A 16,214-nucleotide genomic window follows, 5' to 3' on the forward strand; every position below is an offset into this window, starting at 1 on the left:
TTTCTTTTGACTTGTCTTTTTTTTTTTTTTTCTTCAGTGAATGGTACCCGACTTACCTAGAGCAACTCTGGCAGCAGATGCATCATAGTTGATCCAAAAGGAGACCCAGGAGAGAATGGTGATGAGGATTGAAGGCATATACGTTTGCAGGATGAAGTATCCAATGTTTCGCTTCAGCTTAAAACTTAACGACAGGCGGGGATAAGATCCTACACAGTTGGAAAAAGGTAAAAACCAGCGGTCAGTGTTCAATCGGCCAAGCTATTTTGATTTGAGCATTTCTGAAGACAAGCATTTCGATGAGCCGCTGTCAAAACATTCAAATGGAGGAAGCAGTGCTGGTCAAGAAGTAATTCTTCAAGCGTATGCATAAAGTCGTGCCCTTCATTTGGTATTTAATTTCAAATTGACCATGAAATTAGACTTTGAACCTGATCATCACATTGATATAAATTTGTTTGGTGTTGTGAAATGCACTGTATAGATGCCCTTTTTTTTTTTTTTTTTTTTTTATGAAGGTGGGACCATAACTAAATTCCAACCCAATTGTAAAATGTCACCCATAAGAGCATCACAAGAAATTGCAATTGACTTGAAAGTCACGCACACATAAAAGCGCCGAAGGGACGAGATTTACACATGAAAACACTTAAGAGTCCGCCAGGCTTTGGCTTACGTCTGCTATTTAATTTAGTTAATTCCAGCATGAGCCACATGCTGCATGTCACCAAGATGAGATAAGAAAAGCAGCAGGTTAAACGGAACAACAAAGCCCAGCGCTACGCGTTATTCATTCGCTAAAATGACATTGGCTCTCCTTGGCCGTAAACTTGACACCGGCGTTGGCCGAGCGCCAAGCACATGCTGATGTTGGCATCTTTGAACGACCTCGGGGTCACTACTTCCATTCTGCCGTTGACATCGCGCTAAAAGGGGAATCCCCGCCACTTCTGCATCTAGACTTAATTTAAGTCACATTAGTAGGGCAACACTTGACCAAGCGTCCTTAAATTACATTCAACGGTACCGGCGAGTATTGTGAAGTCGTACGGGAATAATGGAGTTATGGTGAACTTGTAATCATTTGAATTCTGACAAGCTCCAGAAAGAAGATAGAGCAAAACCACTGGCCTCCTTACACGAGCATGGTATGAATATGGAAGCACGCAAAGCATTAATATTTCATTGTATCAGACAACATTCTTTTTGTTTATTGCTTTTAAATAAGTCATGGCGTCTTCCATCTCGGAGGGAACTTCCTGATATAAACTCGGTTTGAACGTTTTCATCCTTACAAGCAATTAGCAGGGATGGTTATTTTTGTATCCATCCGAGTGCAATCACTGAAGGGAATTTGCTTGCATCATAATGAAATGAAACAGTAAAAAGCCACATTAAAATCCTCATTTCAGTGCCGTTGTTACTTAATGAAATGAAAGTTCCTTGATCGACCAAATTAACAATTCATTAGTTAATTGTTAGTTTTAAAGAGGAAATCAAGTAAAGAAAAAATATTTACCATAATGTGTTCTATGCACTCACGCACTAAACACTTGCATTTGTGGAACATGAATTAAATCCACTTTATTTTGATTAAACTGCTAACAAGTTGAGTTTCAAACAGCAGCGCCTGTTTAAAAAAAAGCTATTTGTCAACCTTGTACAGTACATACTGTTAAACCTCCTCACCTGTGGAGAAGACGACATTCTTGGAGATGAGTTTGTGATCCACAATGGAGAACTGTGGTAATTCAATCTTGTCCACGCCAGTCACGGCGTTGTTGCCTCCTCGCCAGTAAAACTCAATGTCGTCAGTTGTGTAACCATCTGAGACGGGAAACCAGAAAGCAACGTGTTCACAATTGAAAGCTTCAAACAAAACAAAAGGAGGAAATAAGAAAGTATTTATTGTAATTGGACTGTCCTCTTCAATTAAATCGTACAGACTCCCGTGCCAATGCCGATCTAGCATCCCCCCCCAAAAAAAAAGGCTTTAAGAAGGTAACAGCATATTTGCACAATTTTATTGCCATGTCTGAGTTTGAAAAAATGAATCAGCTAATGTGTAAGCATTCTGACCTTTTAGCTTACATTAGCAAAATGAGCCACTTATTTTCACCAAGTCTACTTTGCTGTCTTGGCAGTCAAATTTAAGGATATTATATTAATTCAGCATGTTTTTAAAACAGTGAAATAAAAAGTAGTAGCAAGGGTCTGACTCCAGCCAGAATAAATTCATCCTCTGTATTATCTGATCTGATTATTTATTTTTTTGGGACAAGTTAAATAAATAATTAGCACTATTAGCGTTGCATGCATTCACCGATTTGAATCATTCACGATTGAGCCTTCTTTGAACAAAGCTGGTGCTAATGCCTTGATGCTACATTTGGACTGAATTATGAAAAAGCCCGACTATCAATAATGAATTCATGTTAAACATACAGCATTACTTATGTATAGTAGCCCAGGAAACCCCTTTACTGTGTATGTTGGCTATACTGGACTAAATCTATGAGTCAGCCTATTGTGTTGTCTCCCAAGTGCAAATAAATTATTAACATTTGGAGAAAGATGATTAAATAACTAAGCAAGGCATCCATTTTCATCTCTAGAAGCCAGTCAAATCCATGAAAGGGACGAGAGTCTATTAATATTAATGGCAAGCAAAGTTATTCCCTCTTTTGCTTTCATTTTGGCCAAATCAGCGGAGACATGGGCAGCAAAGTGGGCTTTGGCTACAAGCCATAAATCATTGAGTAACAGGATGATTGCTCCTTTCAAAAGCAAAGATAGAACATTCTTGTTAGACTATAAAAGACGTGATACATTGCACGCTGAGTGTGGTTTATTACTGAAAGTGCAATGAACACGTGAGAGTCACTTCAAGCCATCTCTCGCCATGCAGTTTAATATACTAACGGCCGTTCAATTAATCCTCCTTCCGTGAGGATTATACTCCACGCTTCTTCACATTGAGCAAGACTTGCAAAGCACTTATTTATTTTTGGTAATATACATTACAACAAGTATAATTAAGCTCCACCAAAATCTTTCCATCACGTCTGCCTTTCTAGTCGAGTCACGAATACGCGGTCATTTGTTTCTACCTCAGCAGTGTTCCCTCTTTCCCTCCCTTCCTCCCTCCCTCCCTCCATCCTGCCTGCTCTCCTTAATGAAATCTTGACTGACCTATTTAGTTGGAATGAATTATTAAACCTGACTTTGAACACCCTCACACTCAGAAACATCGCTTGTTCCTCTTGATGAAAGCCCCGCTTGGTGCTTTGCTGCATTCCAGTGTTAGCAACCCACGACTCATTTCCGTTTCCATTTTGGCTTCATCTACATCTCAAAAGTTGTGAAGACGATGGATCGTCGTGTCCCGGTCTAAAATCTGCATGCTCTATTTTTCCCTCAGCCTGCAGTAACTGTCTCTCAATATCTGATTTGCTGTACAGCTTTTCGAAATAGTCCAAGTAGTTAAGCGTGAGATGAACATAACTCACCCAATCCAAACATTTTGCTCTTTGACCTATTGCACAGGTGTCAAACTCAGATACGGATACGGCCCGCCACATTTTAATTTGAGGTGCTCATACATTTATTTGGGTTGGCCCTCCGAAAGAAGACTACAATGCGGCCCGCGAAAAAAAATGAGTTCGACACCCCTGACCTATTGCGACCTAGCTGTTTAGCATTCAGCATCAAGAGGGAGGGAGAGGGAGCAAGAGTGCGAGCAAGAGAGAGACAGAGAGAGAGACATACAAATTAGAACAATAGGGCAAATAGGAAAGGAACTCCATTAAGCCTAATTGGCAGATATTAACTTGTCCCATCTGGGGGAAAAAATGAGTATTCCATGGCAGCACAAAAGATCTGTGAGTCTGGGAGTGCCGGCGGGCCCAAATTAAATGAAATTTTGGGTGATTCCATCTGTGGAGATAACAATGCAATAGAAGAGCTATTTAACTGGGACTGTGGCATATCTCCCTGTCGGCATCTGACTGCAGGCTTTTTATCAGCTCAATAAAAAGATGTCTCCCTTGATTTCTTTTAATGGTCAAAGAAGGTTGTCGGCGTGAGATAAAATACCGGCATCTGCTGTATAAAAGTTTTTTTTATTATTTTCAATTGAAGTACTGTAGCTCACGTACTGCAAATGCCCGGTTTGGTTTTCTGCGGCCCCTCTTGGCACACTATTACTATTCGTCAAAACTTGGAAACATTCTTGTGGAAGTTCAAAGTCATTTCAATAGGCGTGAATTTGATGTTTAAATTGGGTTTCAAATGGTCCTTCATGGCCGGCTGCAGCTTTGGACTCTCAGAGACATCCATTTATTGGAAGTGAATGCACCCGTCTCGAGTGAAAAGCCAGCCGTATAATAAACAGACAGTTTGCATTTCAGCTCGATGCATATGAAAACATGCAAGAGCACACGCGGCACCTGCACGACTAACCGCTTTCCATCCGACCCCCCCCTCGGTGAGCTGAAGTGGCTCAACTTGAAGATTCTGTTTTGATTCCGCACAGTTCAAAGTGACTTTAATGTCAATTCTGGCAACCAATTAAAAATGTCTCTCATATTTCTGCTGCGCATGGAAAGGCTGGAGCTGGCTGCATGCCCTGGCAGCGATGGAACATCTAAAGATAAGAAAGTAAATATGGCATAGATAGAGGAGAGAGAAAGAAAAAACAACAACAACGATTACCTCTTAGAAAAACATTTGAAGCCCTGACTCTAAATTGAAACCCTAACCCTAATTTGAAACCCTACTTTGAGACCATAACCCCATATTAAACCTTAATCCTTACCCTAACCCTAGTTTACTTTGAAACCCTAAACACAGTTTAAAACCGATTTTGAAACCCTAATTTAACACCCTAACTTTGAAACCCTATGTTTGTATTTCCCAACTGTTTCAATGACCCCAACTTTTGTTAATGGCCTTTTTCTGTGCGTGCCTTTTAAATATTAAAATCCCCACTGCACCAAAGAGCCCTTTGCAGTCACACATGGCGCTGATCCCGAGCTGATCAAAAAAAAAACAAAGTGTACTTTCTAGTGTTGAATGGCCGTGCAGTGTTCATGAGTTATTAAAGAGGTTTACAGCGTGTGTACTCGTAGAGTCAGTGTGACATCTTTTAACAGGAAACACGTTCGTGTTGCAGTTAGGGCACCTGAATAACATCGCACAGTTGGCGTGTCATGTCACACTGACCCACAATTTTAAAGCTATAAAAAAAAAAAAAATCTTTTCATAATTGATGCAATGGTAGTTCCCGGTGCTTCGGTAGAATCCACAAAAGGGAAATTCCGAAATGTCATGGATGATACACGCATGCTGGGGCTTTTGTATTGGTTTACTCCCATTCAAAAGTTTTGGGTCACTCAAGATGCAGCAAAAGATGGAAAAGGGGAAAACTACTTACAACTCTCAATTTCCAATGTGCAGTTTTGCTCATCCAGTGGATACCTTCTGAGGTCCATCATACAAGCAGCTGTCGTGGTGATCCTGAAAAGACAAGACAAAAAAGCCATTTGATCATACAAAGATGTCATGAACTTAAGTCCCTGCATGATTCGAATTACTAGACAGATTTCATTCATCTGCATATGATCAGCGGCTCTGCAATGCGACGATTCCAGATGCCCTTGAGTCTCTGTTTGCGTTATAATAGTCATTAGGTATAAGGACAGACTTGGTCTTTTAAAAAGCAAAGCAAAAAAAAAAAAAGAGTAGAATGCCAGTCAGTCTGACAAAAACACCCATATTATAAAATGTGTATGATCGTTGCCATAGTAACCTCCTCAGTGAACTCAAGAGCCATGGATAGGTAGGATGATGATAAGGGCCATCCGCGAGTCAATAGATAAGCTTCTGTTGTCCGTCAGGCTTTGTAGGAAGAACATAAGCACAAGGCTGTGAGTAATAGCTTTCCATTCTTTACTCGTCTACGCGAACTTGATTCCCAAAGAGGGAGTTGCCACCGAGCCGCAATTGTGTAGGCGCATCTGACAACACAGATAAATGTGCGCTGGTAGAAAAGCTCATCACGAGTCCGAGTGTGAAGATAAGCACCTTGTGGCCTAACTAGACTCTTTCTTCCATGATGGAGAACAAAAAGCTGTCTGATACAATACTAAAAGTTCTGCTTCTTGTCATCTTCACGGTGGCTTGCTGGCTGCTTTTATTGGCACTTTTCCGGCATCATAGTTTCACTCCAAGTGTCATGGTCAGAAATGTGTTCCTATTTTCTCGTGTACACCTCAGCCTTGATCAATAAATAATGTTTGGCTTGGACAAGGTTGGGCGGCTTTTCTGGTTGATGTCACTTGTCTTTGTCAGCGTTTCTTTCATCCGTGCGGATGTGCTCCTGCTGATGAGTCCGCCTGGTGTTTAACCAAGGAGTAAATTGCTGCTTACTTTCTGGCAAATATCTGATCTTGAGTGTGTAAATGGAAGTCAGCGGTGGAGAACTGAGTTGCAAGAGCTTCTGGCACAGTCTTTGGGAAGATGGCCTGGCTAAGGTAAAGGTTAGTATTATGTACATATATGCGTCACTGGATGAATGCACATTTGTATGCTATTTATTTTTTTCCTTTATTTTTCCAGCCTATATTAGCAAGCAATTTGGAATTAGCTCACTAGTTGCGTAAATCCAGCCATTAATATTTATTATTATTATTATGAAATATGTAATATATTTTTATTATTAATATTTGTAATATTTGTATAATATTTCAGCCCGTGGTTTCCTGCTGACCGCCCGAAGACGTCACCACCAAGCACACCAACTGAGCTCCATATGTTGAAACAACATGGTGGCCCTCACTTGTAAGGTCAAGTCACGGTTAAGCAGCCTCACAAGCTTGAGGCCATTTTTAACATTCTGTCCAAGTAACACATTTTCCACACGCAAAGCAAGACTTCACAAATGCCCGCCGCTGGAACTGGACCTCTTTTGGTGTATAGAATGTGAAGCGAGTAGTTGGAAACCAAGAGTCACTCTATGGATAATACACAATCAGCAGGATGGTCAAGATGCATTATTGAGCAACACTTTGGCACTGTCATTTATTCATCATAAGCCGTGTCGTGCTTCGAAGCCCCGCGGATGCAATTTGAGTGTAAATGAATGTCATTTTATCCCAACTGGATTGCTCATAAATTGTTCAGAACAGAAAGATGAGGCACACACCTAATTAGGCAGAACAACTTGATCTTTCCTGTGAAGCTTTTACTTACTATTACCTTCTCATTCTTGCCAGCATTACCAGCGTCAAAAGGCTTTTTGACTTGGAATTTAGATCACATTACTCCAGTGGCTCCAAAATAGGGCAAATAAATAATGTAAAGTTGGGAAATGCAAAATTCAATGTTTGGGTGGGAAGTAACTCCCTAGGAACAGACGGATATGCATTACAGTGTGAGTCTTGCGTGAGGATATTTAAAAAAAGAGTGCAGGGTTAGTGCAAGTTATGTACTGTATATTCTTTTGAAAGCTGTGGCGCCCTTCAAAACACCTTAACGAATCCCTGCTATGAATTTATAGTTGAATGGCATCCAAAGAAAGTAAATAGAGAATATGTGATTATTCATCATCTGTTTGTTCTCTTGATCTGCATTCACGCTTATCTCCTTCAAAGGACTTGACACATCCAATTATATTTCCATCGTGGAGTCTCGAAGAAAAAAAAAAATCACTCTACAATTGCATTGGTCCGTTTGTGTGTGTGTGGAATGCCATCATAGCTTGTTCTGCTGTGACAGTCAATGTTGATGTACTGTACATCAGGGGTCCCCAACCCCCGGTCCGTGGGCCGGTGCCAGTTCGTGGGTCACTTGGTACAGGGCCGCCAAGCCGCACCAATAAAAAAGCTCTAACCCTAACCTCTAGCTCTCACCCTAGGCCTAAGCATTAGGGAGCTGCATGGTTATATGGGGCAGCACATGAGCAACTGTGTTGCAAATTTTTCCATGATAAAATATTTTAGGTTCTCCTGGGGTTTGAACTCCAGTCGCTGTGGTGAAAGTTCAGAGCACTAACCACTACACTAAGGAACCCTGACTTAGAGTGAATGGAAGGTACGTATATGGTTTTATGGAGCAACTCACAAGCCTAACTACCAAAATGACCAAAATGGCATTAAAAACACATTGATTCTAACATGGGTCATTATTGACCCACTTAAGTGTTCTTGTTCATCTAAGGTTTGCTTGTGAGCTGCTCCATAAAAGCCTACATGTACCTTCTATGTAATGTGAGGGATCAGTAGTATTTTATAAGTTAAAGTCCCAATGGTCGTGAGCAGCAGGGGGGGGCCCCATTTCAACCCCTTACACTGAGTGCCAAGCAGGGAAGAAATGGGTACCATTGTTATAATGGTCACTGGTATGACCCGGCCGGGGGTTTGAACCCCCAACCTCCCAAACTCAGGGCGGACACTCTCCTCTTAGGCCACTGAACTGGTAAACACTGTTATATAAATAACGTGTATGCATTATACGCCTAAATATTGTTATCCAATGTATACTGCAATTTCACATTAGATTGCTGGTTTGAAATTTATTTTTATTATTGTTATTTTAATAAACATTAAAACCTGTTAAAACTTGTCTGGTGTTTTATTCCTTGTTTTTATTTTTTGAGAATAAAAACAAAAATCTGACATTTGCTTAACTGCTTTATATGACAATATGTATATGTGTTTTACGGGTGTGGCACTTTTCATTTTCACTTAAGCTTTTTCCCAAATGAAGTGGCCTGTGATTAGGTGAGCTTAGGTGAGCTGCTCCATAAAAGCATACATGTACCTTCTGTGTAATGTGAGGGTTCAGTAGTGTAGTGGTCAGTGCACTGGACTTTAACGCAGGCGGCCTGGGTTCAAACCCCAGTAGGTTCCAAAATATTTTATCATGAAAATATGTCCGTACTATAGTTCGCTTGTGAGCTGCTCCATAAAAGCATACATGTACCTTCCTTACAATGTGAGGGTTCCGTAGTGTAGTGGTTAGTGCGCTGGACTTTAACCCCAGTGACCTGCGTTCAAATCCCAGTAGGTTCCAAACTATTTTATCATGGAAAAATGCCCATACTATACTGTTCGCTTGTGAGCTGCTCCATAAAAGCATACATGTACCTTTTGTGTAATGTGAGGGTTCAGTAGTGTAGTGGTCAGTGCACTGGGCTTTAACCCAGGTGACCTGTGTTCAAACCCCAGTAGGTTCTAAACTATTTTATCATGGAAATATGTCCGTACTATAGTTCGCTTGTGAGCTGCTCCATAAAAGCATACATGTACCTTCCATACAATGTGAGGGTTCCGTAGTGTAGTGGTGAGTGCACTGGACTTTAACCCCAGTGACCCGTGTTCAAATCCCAGTAGGTTACAAAATATTTTATCATGGAAAAATGTCAGACTATAGTTTGCTTGTGAGCTGCTCCATAAAAGCATACATGTACCTTCCTTACAATGTGAGGGTTCAGTAGTGTAGTGGTCAGTGCTCTGGACTTTAACCCCAGGTGACCTGGCTTCAAATCCCAGTAGGTTCCAAAACATTTTATCATGGAAAAATGTCCATACTATAGTTTGCTTGTGAGCAGCTCCATAAAAGCATACATGTACCTGCCATACAATGTGAGGGTTCTGTAGTGTAGTGGTTAGTGCACTGGACTTTAACCCCAGTGACCTGGGTTCAAATCCCAGTAGGGTCCAAAACATTTTATCATGGAAATATGTCCGTACTATAGTTCGCTTGGGAGCTGCTCCATAAAAGCATACATGTACCTTCCTTACAATGTGAGGATTCAGTAGTGTAGTGGTCAGTGCACTGGACTTTCACGCAGGCGACCTAGGTTCAAACCCCAGCAGGTTCCAAACTATTTTATCATGGAAATATGTCCATACTATAGTTTGCTTGTGAGCAGCTCCATAAAAGCATACATGTACCTGCCATACAATGTGAGGGTTCCGTAGTGTAGTGGTTAGTGCTCTGGACTTTAACCCCAGTGACCCGCGTTCAAATCCCAGTAGGTTAAAAAATATTTTATCATGGAAAAATGTCAATACTGTACTGTTCGCTTGTGAGCTGATCCATAAAAGCATACATGTACCTTCTGTGTAATGTGAGGGTTCAATAGTGTAGTGGTCAGTGCACTGGACTATAACCCAGGTGACCTGGGTTCAAACCCCAGTAGGTTCCAAACTATTTTATCATGGAAATATGTCCATACTATATTTCGCTTGTAAGCTGCTCCACAAAAGCATACATGTACCTTCCATACAATGTGAGGGTTCCGTAGTGTAGTGGTTAGTGCACTGGACTTTACCCCCAGTGACCCGAGTTCAAACCCCAGTAGGTTTCAAAATATTTTAGCATGGAAATATGTCCGTACTATAGTTCGCTTGGGATCTGCTCCATAAAAGCATACATGTACCTTCCTTACAATGTGAGGGTTCAGTAGTGTAGTGGTCAGTGCACTGGACTTTAACGGAGGCGACCTGGGTTCAAACCCCAGTAGGTTCCAAACTATTTTATCATGGAAATATGTCCATACTATAGTTTGCTTGTGAGCAGCTCCATAAAAGCATACATGTACCTGCCATACAATGTGAGGGTTCCGTAGTGTAGTGGTTAGTGCACTGGACTTTAACCCCAGTGACCCGGATTCAAATCCCAGTAGGTTACAAAACATTTTATCATGGAAAAATGTCCATTCTGTACTGTTCGCTTGTGAGCTGCTCCATAAAAGCATACATGTACCTTCCTTACAATGTGAGGGTTCAGTAGTGTAGTGGTCAGTGCACTGGACTTTGAGGCAGGCGACCTGGGTTCAAACCCCAGTAGGTTCCAAACTATTTTACCATGGAAATATGTCCATACTATAGTTTGCTTGTGAGCAGCTCCATAAAAGCATACATGTACCTGCCATACAATGTGAGGGTTCCGTAGTGTAGTGGTTAGTGCACTGGACTTTAACCCCAGTGACCCGGGTTCAAATCCCAGTAGGTTCCAAAACATTTTATCATGGAAAAATGTCCACACTATACTGTTCGCTTGTGAGCTGCTCCATAAAAGCATACATGTACCCTCTGTGTAATGTGAGGGTTCAGTAGTGTAGTGGTCAGTGCACTGGACTTTCACCCAGGCGATCTGTGTTCAAACCCCAGTAGGTTCCAACATATTTTATCATGAAAAATGTCCATACTACTGTTCGCTTGTGAGCTGCTCCATAAAAGCATACATGTACCTTCTATGTAATGTGAAGGTTCCATGGTTAGTGCTCTGGACTTTCACCCCAGCGACCCGAGTTCAAATCCCAGTAGGACCTGAAAATTTTTATCAAAATTTGTGTGCTACCCCATATAACCAATGCACTAGAGCTGAGGGCGAGGGGTGAGAGCTAGGGTTAGAGCGAGAGCTGGAGTTAGGGTTAGAGCTAAGGTTGGAGTTAGAGTTAGGGTTAGGATTAGGGTTAGAGCTAGGGTTAGGGTTACAGCTCGGGTTAGGGTTAGAGCTAGGGTTAGGGCTTGGTTTAGGGTTAGGGTTAGAGCTAGGGTTAGAGTTAGAGCAAGGGTTAGGGTTAGAGCCAGGGTTAGGGTTAGAGCTAGGGTTAGAGCTAGGGTTAGGGTTAGGTCTTGGGTTAGGGTTAGAGCTAGGGTTAGGGTTAGAGCTCGGGTTAGCGTTAGGGTTAGAGCTAGGGTTAGGGCTAGGGTTAGAGCTAGGGTTAGGGTTAGAGTTAGAGATAGGGTTAGGGTTAGAGTTAAAGTTAGGGTTAGGGTTAGAGCTAGGGTTAGGGTTAGAGCTCAGGTTAGGGTTAGAGGTAGGGTTGGGTTAGAGCTAGGGTTAGGGTTAGAGTTAAAGCTAGGGTTAGGGTTAGAGCTAGGTTTAGAGCTCGGGTTAGGGTTAGAGCTCGGGTTAGGGTTAGAGCTAGGGTTAGGGTTCGAGCTAGGGTTAGGGCTTGGGTTAGGGTTAGAGCTAGGGTTACGGTTAGGGTTAGAGCTAGGGTTAGGGTTTGAGTTAGAGCCAGGGTTAGGGTTAGAGCTAGAATTAGAGTTAGGATTAGAGCTAGGGTTAGAGGTAGGGTTAGAGTTAGAGCTAGGGTTAGGGTTAGAGCTAGGGTTAGGGTTAGAGCTCAGGTTAGGGTTAGGGTTAGAGCTAGGGTTAGGGTTAGAGCTCGGGTTAGGGTTAGGGTTAGAGTCAGGGTTAGGGTTAGAGCTAGGGTTAGAGATAGGGTTAGGGTTAGAGTTAGAGGTAGGGTTAAGGTTAGAGCTCGGGTTAGGGTTAGAGCTTGGGTTAGGGTTAGAGCTAGGGTTAGGGTTAGAACTAGGGTTAGAGCTAGAGCTAGGGTTAGAGCTCGGGTTAGGTTTAGGGTTAGAGCTAGGGTTAGAGTCTAGGGTTAGAGTTAGAGCTAGGGTTAGGGTTAGAGCTAGGGTTAGGGTTAGAGCTAGGGTTAGGGTTAGAGCTAGGGTTAGGGCTTGGGTTAGGGTTAGGGTTAGAGCTAGGGTTAGGGTTAGAGCTAGGGTTAGGGTTAGGGTTTGATTTAGAGCCAAGGTTAGGGTTAGAGCTAGAATTAGAGTTAGGGTTAGAGCTAGGGTTAGAGGTAGGGTTAGAGTTAGAGCTAGGGTTAGGGTTAGAGCTAGGGTTAGAGCTCAGGTTAGGGTTAGAGCTAGGGTTAGAGCTAGGGTTAGGGTTAGAGCCAGGGTTAGGGTTAGAGCTAGGGTTAGAGCTAGGGTTAGAGCTAGGGTTAGGGTTAGAGTTAGAGCTAGGGTTAAGGTTAGAGCTAGGGTTAGGGTTAGAGCTCGGGTTAGGGTTAGGGTTAGAGCTAGGGTTAGAGTTAGAGCTAGAGTTAGGGTTAGAACTAGGGTTAGGGTTAGAGCTAGGGTTAGGGTTAGAGCTAGGGTTAGGGCTTGGGTTAGGGTTAGAGCTAGGGTTAGGGTTAGAGCTAGGGTTAGGGTTTGATTTAGAGCCAAGGTTAGGGTTAGAGCTAGAATTAGAGTTAGGGTTAGAGCTAGGGTTAGAGGTAGGGTTAGAGTTAGAGCTAGGGTTAGGGTTAGGGCTAGGGTTAGAGCTCAGGTTAGGGTTAGGGTTAGAGCTAGGGTTAGGGTTAGAGCTCGGGTTAGGGTTAGAGTCAGGGTTAGCGTTTGGGTTAGAGCTAGGGTTAGGGTTAGAGCTAGGGTTAGAGCTAGGGTTAGGGTTAGAGTTAGAGCTAGGGTTAGGGTTAGAGCTCGGGTTAGGGTTAGAGCTAGGGTTAGGGTTAGAGCTAGGGTTAGAGCTAGAGCTAGGGTTAGGGTTAGAGCTAGGGTTAGGGTTAGAGCTAGGGTTCGAGTTAGAGTTAGAGCTAGGGTTAGGGTTAGGGTTAGAGCTAGGGTTAGGGCTAGGGTTAGGGTTAGGGTTAGGGCTTGGGTTAGGGTTAGAGCTAGGGTTAGAGCTAGGGTTAGGGTTTGATTTAGAGCCAAGGTTAGGGTTAGAGCTAGAATTAGAGTTAGGGTTAGAGCTAGGGTTAGAGCTAGGGTTAGGGTTAGAGCTAGGGTTAGGGTTAGAGCTCGGGTTAGGGTTAGAGTCAGGGTTAGAGCTAGGGTTAGGGTTAGAGCTCGGGTTAGGGTTAGGGTTAGAGCTAGGGTTAGAGCTAGGGTTAGGGTTAGAGCCAGGGTTAGGGTTAGAGCTAGGGTTAGAGCTAGGGTTAGAGCTAGGGTTAGGGTTAGAGTTAGAGCTAGGGTTAAGGTTAGAGCTAGGGTTAGGGTTAGAGCTCGGGTTAGGGTTAGGGTTAGAGCTAGGGTTAGAGCTAGGGTTAGAGTTAGAGCTAGAGTTAGGGTTAGAACTAGGGTTAGGGTTAGAGCTAGGGTTAGGGCTTGGGTTAGGGTTAGAGCTAGGGTTAGGGTTAGAGCTAGGGTTAGGGTTTGATTTAGAGCCAAGGTTAGGGTTTGAGCTAGAATTAGAGTTAGGGTTAGAGCTAGGGTTAGAGGTAGGGTTAGAGTTAGAGCTAGGGTTAGGGCTAGGGTTAGGGTTAGAGCTCAGGTTAGGGTTAGGGTTAGAGCTAGGGTTAGGGTTAGAGCTCGGGTTAGGGTTAGAGTCAGGGTTAGCGTTAGGGTTAGAGCTAGGGTTAGGGTTAGAGTTAGAGCTAGGGTTAAGGTTAGAGCTCGGGTTAGGGTTAGAGCTCGGGTTAGGGTTAGAGCTAGGGTTAGGGTTAGAGCTAGGGTTAGAGCTAGAGCTAGGGTTAGGGTTAGAGCTCGGGTTAGGGTTAGGGTTAGAGCTAGGGTTAGAGTTAGAGTTAGAGCTAGGGTTAGGGTTAGGGTTAGAGCTAGGGTTAGGGTTAGGGCTTGGGTTAGGGTTAGAGCTAGGGTTAGGGTTAGAGCTAGGGTTAGGGTTAGGGTTTGATTTAGAGCCAAGGTTAGGGTTAGAGCTAGAATTAGAGTTAGGGTTAGAGCTAGGGTTAGAGGTAGGGTTAGAGTTAGAGCTAGGGTTAGGGTTAGAGCTAGGGTTAGGGTTAGATCTCAGGTTAGGGTTAGGGTTAGAGCTAGGGTTAGGGTTAGAGCTCGGGTTAGGGTTAGAGTCAGGGTTAGAGCTAGGGTTAGGGTTAGAGCTCAGGTTAGGGTTAGGGTTAGAGCTAGGGTTAGAGCTAGGGTTAGAGTTAGAGCTAGGGTTAGGGTTAGAGCTAGGGTTAGGGTTAGAGCTAGGGTTAGGGTTAGAGCTAGGGTTAGGGCTTGGGTTAGGGTTAGGGTTAGAGCTAGGGTTAGGGTTAGAGCTAGGGTTAGGGTTAGAGCTAGGGTTAGGGTTAGAGCTAGGGTTAGGGTTAGAGCCAGGGTTAGGGTTAGAGCTAGGGTTAGAGCTAGGGTTAGAGCTAGGGTTAGTGTTAGAGTTAGAGCTAGGGTTAAGGTTAGAGCTCGGGTTAGGGTTAGAGCTCGGGTTAGGGTTAGAGCTAGGGTTAGGGTTAGAATTAGAGTGAGGGTTAGGGTTAGAGCTAGGGTTAGGGTTAGGGTTAGAGCTAGGTTTAGGAATAGGGTTAGAGTTAGAGCTAGGGTTAGGGTCAGAGCTAGGGTTAGGGTTAGAGCTCGTTTTTTTTTTTAATCCAAAAAAAAAAACTACCATACACGGTAGTTTCTTTTTTTTTTTCAAAAATAAAGCGTTTTCCCAAAAATAAAACTACCATGTATGGTAGTTTTTTTTTAAACTACCATTTATGGTAGTTTTTTTTTTTTTTGCTTGGGGAAAGAGTTTAAAAAAAACTACCATAAATGGTAGTTTAAAAAAAAAAAAACTAGTTTTTTTGGGGAAAACACTATTTTTGAAAAAAAAAAAAGAAACTACCATACATGGTAGTTTAAAAAAAAAACGAGCTCTAACCCTAGCCCTAACCCTAGCTCTAACCCTAACCCTAACCCGAGCTCTAACCCTAACCCGAGCTCTAACCCTAACCCGAGCTCTAACCTTAACCCTAGCTCTAACTCTAACACTAACCCTAGCTCTAACCTTAGCTCTAACCCTGACTCTAACCCTAACCCGAACTCTAACCCTAACCATAGCTCTAACCCTAACCCTAACCTGAGCTCTAACCCTAACCCTAGCTCTAACCCTAACCCGAGCTCTAACCCTAACCCGAGCTCTAACCTTAACCCTAGCTCTAACTCTAACCCTAACCCTAACCCTAGCCCTAACCCTAGCTCTAACCCTAACCCTAACCCTGACTCTAACCCTAACCCGAGCTCTAACCCTAACCCTAGCTCTAACCCTAACCCTAAGCTGAGCTCTAACCCTAACCCTAGCTCTAACCCTAACCCTAGCTCTAACTCTAACCCTACCTCTAACCCTAGCTCTAACCCTAACTCTAATTCTAGCTCTAACCCTAACCTTGGCTCTAAATCAAACCCTAACCCTAACCCTAGCTCTAACCCTAACCCTAACCCTAGCTCTAACCCTAACCCTAGCTCTAACCCTAACCCTAGCTCTAACCCTAACCCTAGCTCTAACCCTAACCCTAGCTCTAACTCTAACCCTAACCCTAGCTCTAACCCTAGCTCTAACCCTAACCCTAACCCGAGCTCTAACCCTAACCCTAGCTCTAACCCTAGCTCTAACCCTAACCCTAGCTCTAACCCTAACCCGAGCTCTAACCCTAACCCGAGCTCTAACCTTAACCCTAGCTCTAACTCTAACCCTAACCCTATCTCTAACCCTAGCTCTAACCCTAACCCTAGCTCTAACCCTAA

General features: G+C 43.1%; 1 protein-coding gene across 1 annotated transcript in view; it reads right to left on the minus strand.

Moving 5' to 3' along the window:
• Nucleotides 1–16,214, minus strand: part of LOC125982780 (gamma-aminobutyric acid receptor subunit beta-2) — a 40,327-nt gene that overhangs the window by 4,271 nt on the left and 19,842 nt on the right. The window contains exons 6-8 of the mRNA XM_049743790.2: nucleotides 5,435–5,517; nucleotides 1,690–1,827; nucleotides 57–209 (exon numbers count right to left, since the gene is read on the minus strand). Coding sequence (XP_049599747.1) covers nucleotides 57–209; nucleotides 1,690–1,827; nucleotides 5,435–5,517 — 374 coding nt within the window. The remainder of the gene's footprint in view (nucleotides 1–56; nucleotides 210–1,689; nucleotides 1,828–5,434; nucleotides 5,518–16,214) is intronic.

This window comes from Syngnathus scovelli, chromosome 15, assembly GCF_024217435.2.
Source record: "Syngnathus scovelli strain Florida chromosome 15, RoL_Ssco_1.2, whole genome shotgun sequence".
Taxonomy (NCBI): Eukaryota; Metazoa; Chordata; class Actinopteri; order Syngnathiformes; family Syngnathidae; genus Syngnathus; species Syngnathus scovelli.